Source organism: Podarcis liolepis, assembly GCF_965112155.1.
Source record: "Podarcis liolepis genome assembly, chromosome: 2".
Taxonomy (NCBI): Eukaryota; Metazoa; Chordata; class Lepidosauria; order Squamata; family Lacertidae; genus Podarcis; species Podarcis liolepis.
This window is the reverse complement of record NC_139555.1, coordinates 8,532,018-8,544,177: the sequence shown is the minus strand read 5'-3', so window position 1 is coordinate 8,544,177 and position 12,160 is coordinate 8,532,018. Positions and strand designations below refer to the sequence as shown.

General features: G+C 44.0%; 1 protein-coding gene across 2 annotated transcripts; it reads left to right on the top strand.

Annotated features, from left to right (window-relative positions):
• On the top strand, positions 1-11,212 carry TMEM106C (transmembrane protein 106C). 2 transcript variants are annotated; one of them, XM_083485439.1, is made up of 8 exons: positions 1-152; positions 5,657-5,885; positions 7,087-7,150; positions 7,648-7,807; positions 7,910-8,050; positions 8,156-8,205; positions 8,980-9,033; positions 9,595-11,212. In XM_083485439.1, the coding sequence occupies exons 2-8, from the start codon at positions 5,699-5,701 to the stop codon at positions 9,809-9,811; spliced, it is 873 nt and encodes a 290-aa protein (XP_083341565.1). In that variant the 5' UTR covers positions 1-152; positions 5,657-5,698; the 3' UTR covers positions 9,812-11,212. The 2 variants fall into 2 exon arrangements, with proteins under 2 accessions (XP_083341565.1, XP_083341566.1); XM_083485440.1 differs by lacking the exon at positions 1-152 and adding an exon at positions 1,145-1,167.
• Positions 11,213-12,160: the final 948 nt, after the last annotated feature.

Sequence of the window (12,160 nt, the reverse complement as noted above, 5' to 3'; positions counted from 1 at the left end):
GTCTTGCGGCTCCGGGCGGGGGCGTGGCTTCCTCTCGGCACCGCCCCCTCCCTCGTTGTGACGCTGCTGGGTGTCGTAGCGACGCTAAGCGGCTTCAGCAGATGGCGAGGAGCCGCCGGTGAGGCCGGAGCTGGGGCGCTTTCAGCCCGGAGGTGACTCTGCGTGGGGCGGTGGGAGGGTGAACGTGTGAACGGGTGACGCGGGAGAGGGAAGGGAGGGTGGCCCGAAGCGGGTCGGGGTCTTCCTCAGCTGAGGCGAAGCGGTTTCCAGACCCCTTTTCAGCACCTGCTGTTTCTACGACACCAGCCTCCCCGCAAATGCTTAGAAAGCTGAGGTGGTTTTTAATAGGGGTCAGCGTTTTAACTTTTGTATTTGTCTCTCTCTCTCTCTCTCTCCATTTCACTCTTTTATTTTTTCGTAAGCTGCTTTGGGGTCGTCGTTTCGCAGTCAGGCGGTGTGTAAGTTTGATAAAATAAATAAATACCTTTCCTTTTCCTTCAAGGTGGTGGCGTGGCCGGCGTTCTCCCCCCCCCCCTTCTCACGTCTTTTTATTTTATTCCCACAACACCCTTGTGAGGTGGTCTTTGCTTAGAGAGGGGCAGTGGCGGGTGGGGCTGGCCGGCCAATAATAATAATAATAATAATAATAATAATAATAATAATTTATTATTTATACCCCGCCCATCTGGCTGGGCTTCCCCAGCCACTCTGGGCGGCTTCCAAAAGAATATTAAAATAGCCCTTGAGCCCTAGTTTGACACTCCTAACCCTTCCACCCCGCTGCCTTTCTTCTAGTATCTGTCCCAATAGTCTTTTAACCTTACCTGTTATGTGAGACTGGCCTCAATTATTATTTTTTAGGAGTAGCTCTGTCAGTAGAACACACGACTCTTAATCTCAGGGTTATGGGTTCAAGCCCCCACGTTGGGGCAAAGGATTCCTGCAATTCAAGGGGTTGGACTAGATTGACTCTTGTGGTCCCTTATGATTCTGTATACGGCCATCTTTCTACCTTTGTCTTCTCTCCCCACCCTCTTTCTCCTCCTGCACCTCATTGTTTGAAACTAACACACACCCCCTTTAAAAAAGAAATTAAAGGGTGGTTCTGCCTTTGCACAGCCTATCCAACATGTTTCTGTTCCCCAGTTTTGGCTGTCAACCCGCCAGGTGAAGTATCTCATTTAGTCTTGCTATCTGCTTTAGTAATTCAAAAGCCACGGGTTGTGAGAAAACTGCTTGTGCGCGTGAGAAGTAAAGTTTGCGCATCCACGAAAGAAGCCGTCTGTTGTGTCTCTGCAATGCATGATTCACTATATGGGTCTTGCCTCCTTTCAGTTCGTCACTTTGCCAGGGGTGAGAGGATAATCCTGCCACCTCTCTGCATGGGGTTGTGTGATGGCATCGTTCAGTTACCCCAATATAGAGTTGCACTTTTGAGTGCCTCTTGACTATAAGGTGCAGGCAAGTATGAAGTGAGCGGTCCTTGTAGAAAGGTGAATGTGCACTCATCCTATAGAAAAAAATCAGCTGCCGTCAGAATAGCCATTTTCAGGTTGAAGAATGATGTGTGCCTCCAACTTTAAATTTGTGTGTGGGATTGTACTGAATAGTTGGGCATGGGAATTTTAAGAAATAGCTCCTCCTGTATGATCTTGCCTGTCTATTGTGGTCCCCAGTGGAGGTGGCTCTCTGTTTAGCGACCATGAGAGGTGTGGCTGGAGTCCACATAAGACAAGGTCTTCTTCTTTTGTGGAACTCTCTCTTGAATATTTGTTTGCTCCCCCACCACCACCTGTATTTCCACGGCTTGTAAAGGCTGTGTTGTTTTGTCATGCCTTAGGGGTGGATTAGCTCTCTCCCTGACTTCTGTTTGTGCTGCTTATAAAGCGTTTAAATTGCTGAGATGCTGTTGTGTTTGATTATGGCCCCTTCCAGATGCCCTTTTTAGTTTGCATTCATGATCTGTGCTCATGATGGTATCAAGGTGGTTATGTGATCTGTTTTTCTGGTACTTTTTGCACGTGCAAAAGTTTTGGGCATACAACTTGGTTTCCTGCCAGTGCATGTCCTTTAACTTCCTTCTGAAATTCTGTAAGTTTTTATGCCATAAATGTCCTGGCTTTTTTTTTTTTTTTTTTGGTCTCACTCTTGTTACCTTATAGTTCAAGAGTGCCTCTCCAAATGGCAGCAACTCAGTAGCACTGGGGAAGCATCACAGAACAACTTACAAAGCGGAATGATGGGTGGATTGTCCAATTTAAACCCACTACAGTGGTACCTTGGTTTAAGAACAGCTTAGTTTATGAACAAATTAGATTAAGAACGCTCCAAACCCGGAAGGAGGTGTTTTGGTTTGTGAACTTTGCCTTGGAAGCAGAACATGTTCCGCTTCCTGTTGAGTGTGTTCCATTTGTAAATTGAGTCCCCTGCTTCTATGGGAAAGCACGGCTTGGTTTAAGAACGGACTTCCGGAACAGATTAAGTTCGTAAACCAAGGTACCACTGTACTAATGTTCTGTTACTGCTTCAGTGACATATTGCAGAACACGCCCCAAAACAAACAAAAAACATAGCCTGGAGGTGCCCTACACATTTTCTTGTTTTGGTTGGTTGGTTCTGTTAATTTTTAAGTTTTGTAAGGTGCGCTTGAGGGCCTTTTAAAATGGCCAGGTATCCTACTTGGATTACCAGGAATGTGAAAACATGAACTGAATCTGTGAAAAAGGACTGACCTCAATATTTTCTCTCAATACTCTGTCATACACCAGTGTGACCCAAGTCTTAGGGCCCAACCCAGTGGTGTCCCCGAATGCTCCCTTGTATAAATCTCTCCCCCTCTCTCCCCCATGTAAAATAATGATGAATAATCCCATCTTTGTTGGGGGATATAAAATGCTGTACAGTATATGGGAGGAAGGGCAGTGTTACAGTGTGATCAAGGCCTTTCATTCCTGCTGCTGAAAGGCCTGACCCACAATGACACTATTGCAGTCATCCCTACAGTCACACATTGTCCTAATGACATTCATCTTGCTAGTAAATAATGTTTTTGTCTTGGGGTAGGTGGGGAGGGGAGCTACTTGTAGAGAAATGGGGTGGGAGGCCCTGTAGGAGAAATGGGTCAGGGCCATGAGAGAGATGCTCTTGAGCAAAGCTACTTTGTGGGTGGTGGGTGGGGGTAAGAAGAAGCAAAGGGTTTAAGTGGAGGGAAGGGGGGGGTGGCTTGTGCTTAGGGAACGTGGATTTCCTCACTTTCTAGGAGTCTAATTAGATACTGTTATGAGTGTTTCTGGTCTTGCTTAGTGACCCTCTCTCTCCTTCTTTTTTGCCCATCTTGAGTGGTGAAGGGGCTGGTCTTGACTTTACGTGTTTTTCTTTGTGTTATGTGTTTTAAGTTTGTTCTTCCAACATCTCCTAACCAGTGCGCATTCTCTTTATCTACCCAAAAAATAGCGCTATTGTTTTTTAGACATGGGTATGCTTCTTTTAAGGTTATGTCCACAACTAGAGCTTAGTTCTTGTTTGTTTTATTTATTAAAACATGTTTCCCTGTCTTGTCTCTGGGTGGCTCTTAAGATGTCTCACCACAGCACATTTTAAGAACAATACCACTGGGGTGGATTTGATTTAAATCAAATAGATTTAAATCACTAGTCAGTAAGACTTGATTTAAATCAGATTCTACATAAAGACTCATTCTTGCTGCTATAATCTTAATATTTACAACCAGATGAAGGTTTTGATTTTGGATTAATAAATTTTTAGTGAAGTTTTTACAGTTATAAAAAAAATTACTGATTTGGTTATACTATTAGAAATACATAGACATAATTATGAAATTATTGTGAGGTTTAATAAGTTAACTGTTTATATTTAGACAACTTTTCTGCTGTACTATATTGGAAGGAGAAAAATAATCATTTCCTTAATAACAATTTAATTTATTTAACTAAAAGAATAACATTATAGCATATGTATCCATATTTGTTAACTACTGTGGTTAGAGACTTTATTGTTTAGACAATGTCAGGCGAGTCCTGGGAAGAAGGGCCTGGAACCAGTGAACTTTTAGTAGTTGACTGGCAAGCACTTCAAGGACTTATAGATCCCAGTTACTATTTCCACCCTACCCCCCCCCCCCTTTGGTTATGCTTCTACATTCAGGTGTATATTCTGTACAGTTAAGTGTCAGTGCAGTTGTTGGAACCCAGTGGGGGATTTTTTAAATAAAAAAATCCTATTTTTTTTTTAAAAAATCATTGATTTTTATCCACCCTGAATACCACAAATGAAACAGCATTAAAAATCATCAGCTGATCAGAAAATGTTGTTAATCTTGTCCACATTCTTCTTTTACAAATCCAAACCTTAACTGCTTGACTCAAAGTGAGCGGTGCCCTGGGCGTTCCAATGTTACAGTTGGGGAAAGTCTCGTCTCACATTCATGCATGCCTTACTTCAGGTGAGGGGTGAGGAACTTGTGCCCGCCCTCCCACACCCATGTTGCTGGACTAAGTCCCATGATCATTGGCTGTGCTGGCTGTGGCTGATGGGAGTTTGAGTCTGACAATATCAGAGGGCCACAGATTTTCCCATGCCTGCTTTAGATGACAGGGGTTCAGGCAACAGACCTGCAATTCTTGAATGGTACACACGACCAAGTTTATATCGAAGGAGGCAGTTCCTGAAGTATCTTGGTCCCAGACTCTTTAGGGCTTTCAAAGTTAAGACTCACACAAACAGGGACTCAGTGAAGCTGGAACAACGCTGTATGGAAATCCAAAACATCTTGCAGCAGGCAACAGTCTGGCTGCTGCATTCTGGAGCAATGGCAGTTTCCAGACTTACTTCAAAGGATGATGCTGCATCTACAAGCACTTCCTAGGTGTACAGTATACCTTTTCTTGTCCGGGAACATAGCCCCACCAGCGGCAGGCCAAACATATGAATCTGTATGATACAGAATACCTATATATTCATGTGCAGAGAAAACAGCGTCATTTGCTGTATTTTTTCCTATTGTGATTGCATTAGCAAGAGGGAGACAAAGGTGCTGCAACTGTTTATATGCTGCAAGCTGTTTGGGATCCAGATAAAGTGCAGGAAGTAGAACTGGACAATAAATTTTGGTTTCAGAGTACTGTATCTTCTTTTAATGATTTCTAGGCTGTCTTTTTAGGGCAAACCCTTCTCAAGGCAGCCTAACTTCAAATTTAAAAAAGGCAGTTAACTTAAAACATTTCAAGAGCTAGCACCCTGCTCATATTAATTAAATATCAAACAGGATACTTGGTTGTCACTCCTCTCTCTCTCTCTCTCTCTCTCTCTCTCTCTCTCTCTGCTTTCTTATGCCTGGGCAAAGCAAGCTGAATTTTTGAGGTGAGAGAAATGAGATATCCTCTTGTTTTGCCCCTTCCCAGAATTTTAGCACAGCCGTAATACATGGTGTAAAAGTGAAGGGAAACAGTGCAAAAATGTAGATTGTATACAGGTTGCAGAATTCATTCATTTCCCCATCACCATCTTGGTGCAGAATTCTAACCTTTTCTTTTGGATTACATGTGACTGATGGTGTCCCTTTCTGAAGCAGATTAACCTGGGGTGGGAGAGATACTGCTTTTTATGTCAACATTTGTCCTCTGCTTCACCATTTCAGGACACGTTAGGAACCCCCTCCTTCCCGAAAAAACCTGGTGCAATGGGGTCTTTGCAGTCTGTCGGCACCAGCTCCTACTCCTCCAGGCGACGACAGAGAGAAGAGGACAACGATTTGCTAGATAACAAGGATCGGGAGGAAGACATTGCTAGGTTTCCATATGTTGAATTCACTGGGCGAGACAGCATCACCTGCCCCTCCTGCCAAGGCACTGGCTGCATCCCAACAGGTAATTCTGGCTCTGTATACCTTAGCCTGCTATCTCACTTCCAGAGGACGGTGACTTTTTTGCACTACTAGGCCATAGCTTAAGGGCATCCTAAAGTGCCTTTTCCTACTCCTGCAAATCCTGTCTTCTAGCATTTCCTACTATCTCACCTTGGGCTGTGCAATAACTGTATTTGAGAACAGTTACAGATAGGTAGCCGTGTTGGTCTGCCATAGTCAAAATAAAAAAATTCCTTCCAGTAGCACCTTAAAGACCAACTAAGTTAGTTCTTGGTATGAGCTTTCGTGTGCATGCACACTTCTTCAGATACACTGAAACAGAAGTTGCCAGATCCTTCTATATAGTGAGAAGGTGGGGAGGGGTATTACTCCCTTCTGTTGTCAGTGGACTCCATAACAAGCTTCAGCTCCCATTGGTTTTGAAAGCATGTTTCATCCCGTGGGATCTTCCCTGCTCCCTCCCCCCACCTTGTGATTTCCCTTCCACTTGTAGTTTATGTCCTTTATAAATAACAGTCACATGGTGACGTGGTGTGCACCTCGTTTCTCAGAGGTGAGCATGGACAGACTGAATCTCACTCTGCAGACCTGATGTTGCCTGCCTCTGGTGGGGCAAACTTGGCAGACTCTGTGGTGTGCTAGGTAGCACCTCTAGATCAGCGGCACAGTCGTGATTCTAGACTCATGTCTGCCACAAGTGTATAATTTTGTTCGTTACATTTATTTCTATTTCTATCCTATACAGGGGTGAAGAACCTGTTGCCTTCTAGATATTGTTGGATTCGAACTCTCATCAGCCCCAACAAGCCTGGCCAATGGCCACAGGGGATGGGAGTGGTAGTCCAATAATATCTGGAGGGCCTCAGGTTCCCCTTCCCAATTTTGTTTGTTTATTTTACTTAAACTAAAGGTTCCCAAGGTGGACTTGAAAACAGTCTGTTGTTTTGCTGTGTATGAGTTATCACATCCTCCTGTTTTTTTTAAACAGCTTAGGTAACACCTACCCCATCCCACCCGTCCTTGTAGAGTTGTTCACTTCTTAGTCCTGTTGATAATTCACAGGAAATTCAAGTAAGTTATTTAGGACTTTTTCATATGGAAACCCAGATTTCACAGTTTTCACATATTTGTGCATTGAAAACAAGCCTGTAAGACTTGAGAGCTTCTAGCATTGGCAATTACTTCTTGCTTTCTTCTTCTAGAGCAAGTCAACGAATTGGTAGCTCTAATACCATACCATGACCAGAGGTTAAAACCTCAAAGGACGTAAGTACAAATGAAGTCTCTAACTCCTCTTGCTGCCTTTATGAGGTCCAATATTGCTCTATTTGCAATCCTTGTTTTGCTGATTTCATTTAATATTCTAATTTTCTGAGATTGTTAATTTGGGGTTTTCATCAGCTGTATGCCATAACCATCACAATTATAACAAATAAAGGCTTGACATATTTTACTTTGCATGTCGGGAGTCTATCTCATATATTAGTTTCACCCTTTAAGTTGAATTACTGAAATAAATGAACTTTTCCATCATATTCTAATTTTTCATGGGAATCACAAGCAAGGAGAGTGCTGTTACCCTGAGGCCCTGCTTGCTGATGTGCTTGCTATAGGCATCTGGTTGATCAGTGTAAGAACAGGAAGCCTTTGGCCTGACCCAGCAAGGTCCTTCTTATGTTCTTATGCATATAAAGTGTGGATCTGTTAGCAGGAGCTGAGCCCAGGAAGGGAAGCTGGCTAACTGTTGATCTTGTCCTCTGCAGGAAACTCTATGTTTTGGTGTCGGTGCTGCTCTGCCTCCTGGTGTCAGGGCTGGTGGTCTTCTTTCTCTTTCCTCATTCAGTCCTTGTGGATGACAATGGCATCAAAGTGGTTACGGTCTGGTTTGATGAGAAAAACTCCCTTGTGGTCCTTGCCATCACGGTAATACCCAAGTGTGTCTATATATTACTTAATGCAGCTGTAGTTTCCTGGATCGGTGCCAAGAATCTTATCGGCTTTCTTTTCCTCTACCCTACTTTATAGGCCACTCTCCGGATCAGAAACTCCAATTTCTACTCGGTAGCAGTAACCAGCTTGGCCAGCCAGGTGCAGTACATGAATACTGTGGTTGGGACTCGGCAGATCAACAACGTCACCCGTATCCAGGCACTGAGTGATCAGCTGGTACTGCAGTCTGGAAAGACAATAGGGGTCTTGCCTTTATGGTGGGGTGGGAGGAGATGCAGCCTCTTAAACTAATGCGGCTTTGCTTGTGCCCTGTTTTTCCAGGTGAACTTCACAGTGAAGGCTGAAATGGGTGGACCATCTTCTTATGTATAGTAAGGACTTGGTTTTTGCTTATCTGTGTTTGAACCTCAGCTAGGCTCTGCAGCACTTACCCCAGAGTAGCTGCCACCTCTCTCCACCCACCTCCACTTTTCTAGAGAGCTTTTGGTTCCCTCGGGTAGTTAGTTGTCTTATGCCTGCTGGAGCAACTGCACAATAGAGCCAGTGGATAAGCATAAGCTGTGCACAAGCTTTGGAAATGGTCTCTCAGCAATATCTTGCGATTGTATTGTAGCATTGCCTCTCAAGATGTGGAGAATCATGTCCCTCCCAGCCAAACTTACAATAGCTTTTATTGTATGCTCCCGCCACAAACCAAGAAGCCTCAAGTGAGTGAGTGAGTGTAGTGTCTTGTTTCTTCTATGCCACTGCTCTCTCCTGGTTCCTAGGTTTCCCTTCCTCCTTCTTGCTACTTTGCTGCAGGCCCAGCTATCTCACGCCAGTGTGGTATAGTGGTTAGAGTGTTGGGCTAGGACAAAAGAGACCCAGGTTTGAATCTCCACTGGATGGTTGGGCTAGCTCAAGCTCTTTGCATAACCTGCCTCACAAGGCTGTTCAAGCTAGAAAGTGCAGATAGCTCCCAAATAAAGATTAAAAAGGCATCAAAATGTTATCAAAGCTTGAAGAGCACTGCACTTCATTAAACACTTGTCGTGAGATGGTAATTTGTCAATATGATTAACATGACAAGACTTCACATTTTGTGTGTTTCCTTTTAATTGTTCAAGTCTCTTGCCAATTTATTTCTTTGTCTTGGTCTCTTCCAGTTTCTTTTGCACTTTACCCAAGATCAGAGTGCACAACATGGTGATTTTCATGAGGTATGCTGCTCTTATATTCTGCTTTGCCTCTGCTAGAAGTAAATTTGACATCAGTCGATAAAGTGTGAATTCCTAACTAGACACTGACCTGTAGGACCATTGGACTCCCAGTAAATGTGTCGGTTGCAAGGAAGTACAGTGGTACCTCGGGTTACAGACGCTTCAGGTTACAGACTCCGCTAACCCAGAAATAGTACCTCGGGTTAAGAACTTTGCTTCAGGATGAGAACAGAAGTTGCGCAACGGCAGGCCCCATTAGCTAAAGTGGTGCTTCAGGTTAAGAACGGACCTCCAGAACAAATTAAGTTCTTAACCCGAGGTACCACCGTATAGTTTTGTGAGAAATAAAATAAAAAATTATCTGCTGGGTCAGTCCAAATCTTGAAAGCTGAACTCTGTGACCAGAATAAATCACACAAATCCCCAAAACAGATTGGGGAAGGAGTGGGGAGAATGTTTGCCTCAGGGCTTCTTTGAATGACTGCATTTTTAGCATAGTAGAAAGGGGTGCAGCCTTTCTCTCCCCCGCTGTGATTCCTTCTCTTTGCTTCTGCCTCTCAGGACTTCAGTGAAGATCTCCTACATTGGCCACATAACTCAGAGTTCCCTGGAGACTCATCATTACGTCGACTGTGGTGCGAATATCACCTATACCCAAGGCAGTTCTCGGCCTCTACCCACACCACCAACTAGGGTAGATGTAGCTCAAGAGAAGAACAGTTTGAGTCAGCTAATGTACTTCAGTGATCCTAGCAGCCTGGTTTCGACTACTGTATAACCTCAGGACAATGGGACTTTGCTTTTGTATTGTTGGAGGGCAGAGAGGGGTTGTTGTAGTTCTTGGTGAAACGGAAGCTATGAATGTCTCTGCACGCAGCACTTCTCCCACACGATTACATGAATAGCTGGACGACGCATCGGCTCTTGTTTCGGAACAGCCTCTGCTTAGTCCCCACCCCACCCCCTTCAGGCTGCCAGCATCTAGCTTGCGTTATTTTGCTCTTAGCTGATCAGCCTTGGTTCTTGAGGAGACCCTCTTGAGAGCTTCTCTGTTCCTCCGTAAAATTAGGAAAAAGCGTGTTTCTCCAGGTGCTTCATTCCGCTGGACTACAAAGAATGAAATAATTCCCAGGATGGTGCTCCTAACTCTGTTGTTACCAAAGAGGGAACTAATATTTGATTGTGGAAGGGGAAGTAATCTTAACCTCATTTCTCGTGTACTGGTCTGAAACACTTGGCTTGCTTGTTGTCGGTGAGACCGACTAGCCAGGAAGTGAGAAGACTAGCCAGCAATCTAAGTTTTGCTGAAGCAAATGGATTTTGCAATAGTTACAGCCCTGTTGTGGGTGGGGATTTCTAGACATTCAACGGGGTTTTCATGGTTTCAGTTCCTTTTAAGCTAGTTTTGACTGTGTCAGTGGTATTCCTAAAGCTCCTTTGATGTCTCTTAAGTGTATTGTTCTAAAGTGAGTGCTATTGATTTAGAGCAGAGGTGGCTAACCAGTGGTCCTCCTGCCCGTAGCTTCCATCCTTCCTTCCTGACTACTGGCCATGCTAGCTGGATAGATGGGAATTGGAAGGCCACAGGTTCCCTATCCCTGACTTAAGAGTTGTCACACTTTCTGCATCAGATTTTTCTGCTAGGAAAGGGCTATGAGACTTCTAGATCTTTGCATTAGGAAAACCTATGAGCAGTGGGCTTTTAAAAATCTGACTCTCCAAGCTGGGAAATGTTGAGTCAGTTTAGTTGGCCCCTGTGCTGTTTAGAGGGGTTTGTTCTCAGTATTTTTGTACTTTGTAGTAAAGAAAAATATTTATCTTTTTAGTGTTTCTGTCTACAATGTTTCCCTCTCTTAGAAGGATCAAGAGGTATACATCCTAGGTAAACCAGGAAAGTAAAATTTAGGACTGGAAGGATACTCCTCTGGATCACTACTAATCCTTTTCCCTTTACACATCGTAACTTCAAATATCTGTTGCTGAAGTTCATCTTCCCTTTAACACTTTTTTGTGTTCTAGCCAGTCTGTGGAGAAAAAAGACACCCATTTGAAGTGAGTTTTAACTCTGTATTTTGATACTTAAATGACGGGGAGAGTTAATGTTTCTATAGAATCTGTACCTTTCTGCTTGGAAGACTCTAGTACTAAAAAATTAATAAACCTTGTCTTTTGCTTTTGAGAGAGGTGTGCTGATTTTTCTCTATAATGTCAGTTTGATACAACACGGCTTTGTAGGATACTTGATGGCATTGCAGAAGTTGTGGTTTCAGGTCTTGCAGTACAATGGCTGGTGGTAATAAACCCAGCCACAGGTACGAAGCCTGCTCAGAGGAAGTTGGCCAAGGATAGTCTGCGACCTGCAATGGCGTATTGCTCAGTGGAATGTTTATCCAAACTAATAGTGGGGGTTTTTCCCTTGGCTACACTTTCCCTCCTTTTAAACTGTGCTAGCCGATTGCCAATTTCCATAACTCAAAAATTGAACTGCCTTCATTTGCAGATTACTACACCAGTGGATTGTGGTTGTAACAAGAATGGGCAGAAGCTTTGTTGATACAATGAGAATGATTTGTTGGGTGGTACATGTACTTGGAATGTGCTGTGTGGACAGAGTTAGTTCCAGCACACGTTTTGTTGTAGCTCAGACAACATCCCTGGTTCAGGTGTGATACCACTTGCTCCAACAAACTGGTTTGTAGGCAGCACCTAAAACCTTGGTTGCTCAGTTGGTTGAAGAGCAGCATTTATTGCCGCTCCTGTGGACCCGGAGTCCAGCAGATCTGCACACCTGGGCCAAGGAAGGAAGCAACATGAAAATCTCTGAATCACCAACCTTACCAGAAGGAGGATTTCATGTTAATGCTAGTATTTTGTGAGGCCTCGCATCAGATCCAGCAGTGTAGCTAACTGGGGTGGGGTATGTAATGTAAACAAAGCAAACGCTCTCCTTCTCTGTCTCGCTAGTCCTCTTGTTTATAGTCCCTCCTGTTCACCAGACCTGTGTGGTTTGGGAAACATTCTGCCTGCTGTGATGTGATGTGCAGAGGAGTGTTGTTCTGTTCCTGCTTCGCCAGGCAGGGTGAACTTGCTTGCTGCTTCTGAGACCTCTCAAGATGAGAGCAGCATT

Coding starts and splice junctions, on each gene's coding strand:
- TMEM106C (XM_083485439.1), top strand. CDS start 5,699: ATGGGGTCTTTGCAGTCTGTCGGCACCAGCTCCTACTCCTCCAGGCGA. Junction 8,206..8,979: donor GGACCATCTTCTTATGTATA/GTAAGGACTTGG, acceptor GGTCTCTTCCAG/TTTCTTTTGCACTTTACCCA. Junction 9,034..9,594: donor AACATGGTGATTTTCATGAG/GTATGCTGCTCT, acceptor TCTGCCTCTCAG/GACTTCAGTGAAGATCTCCT.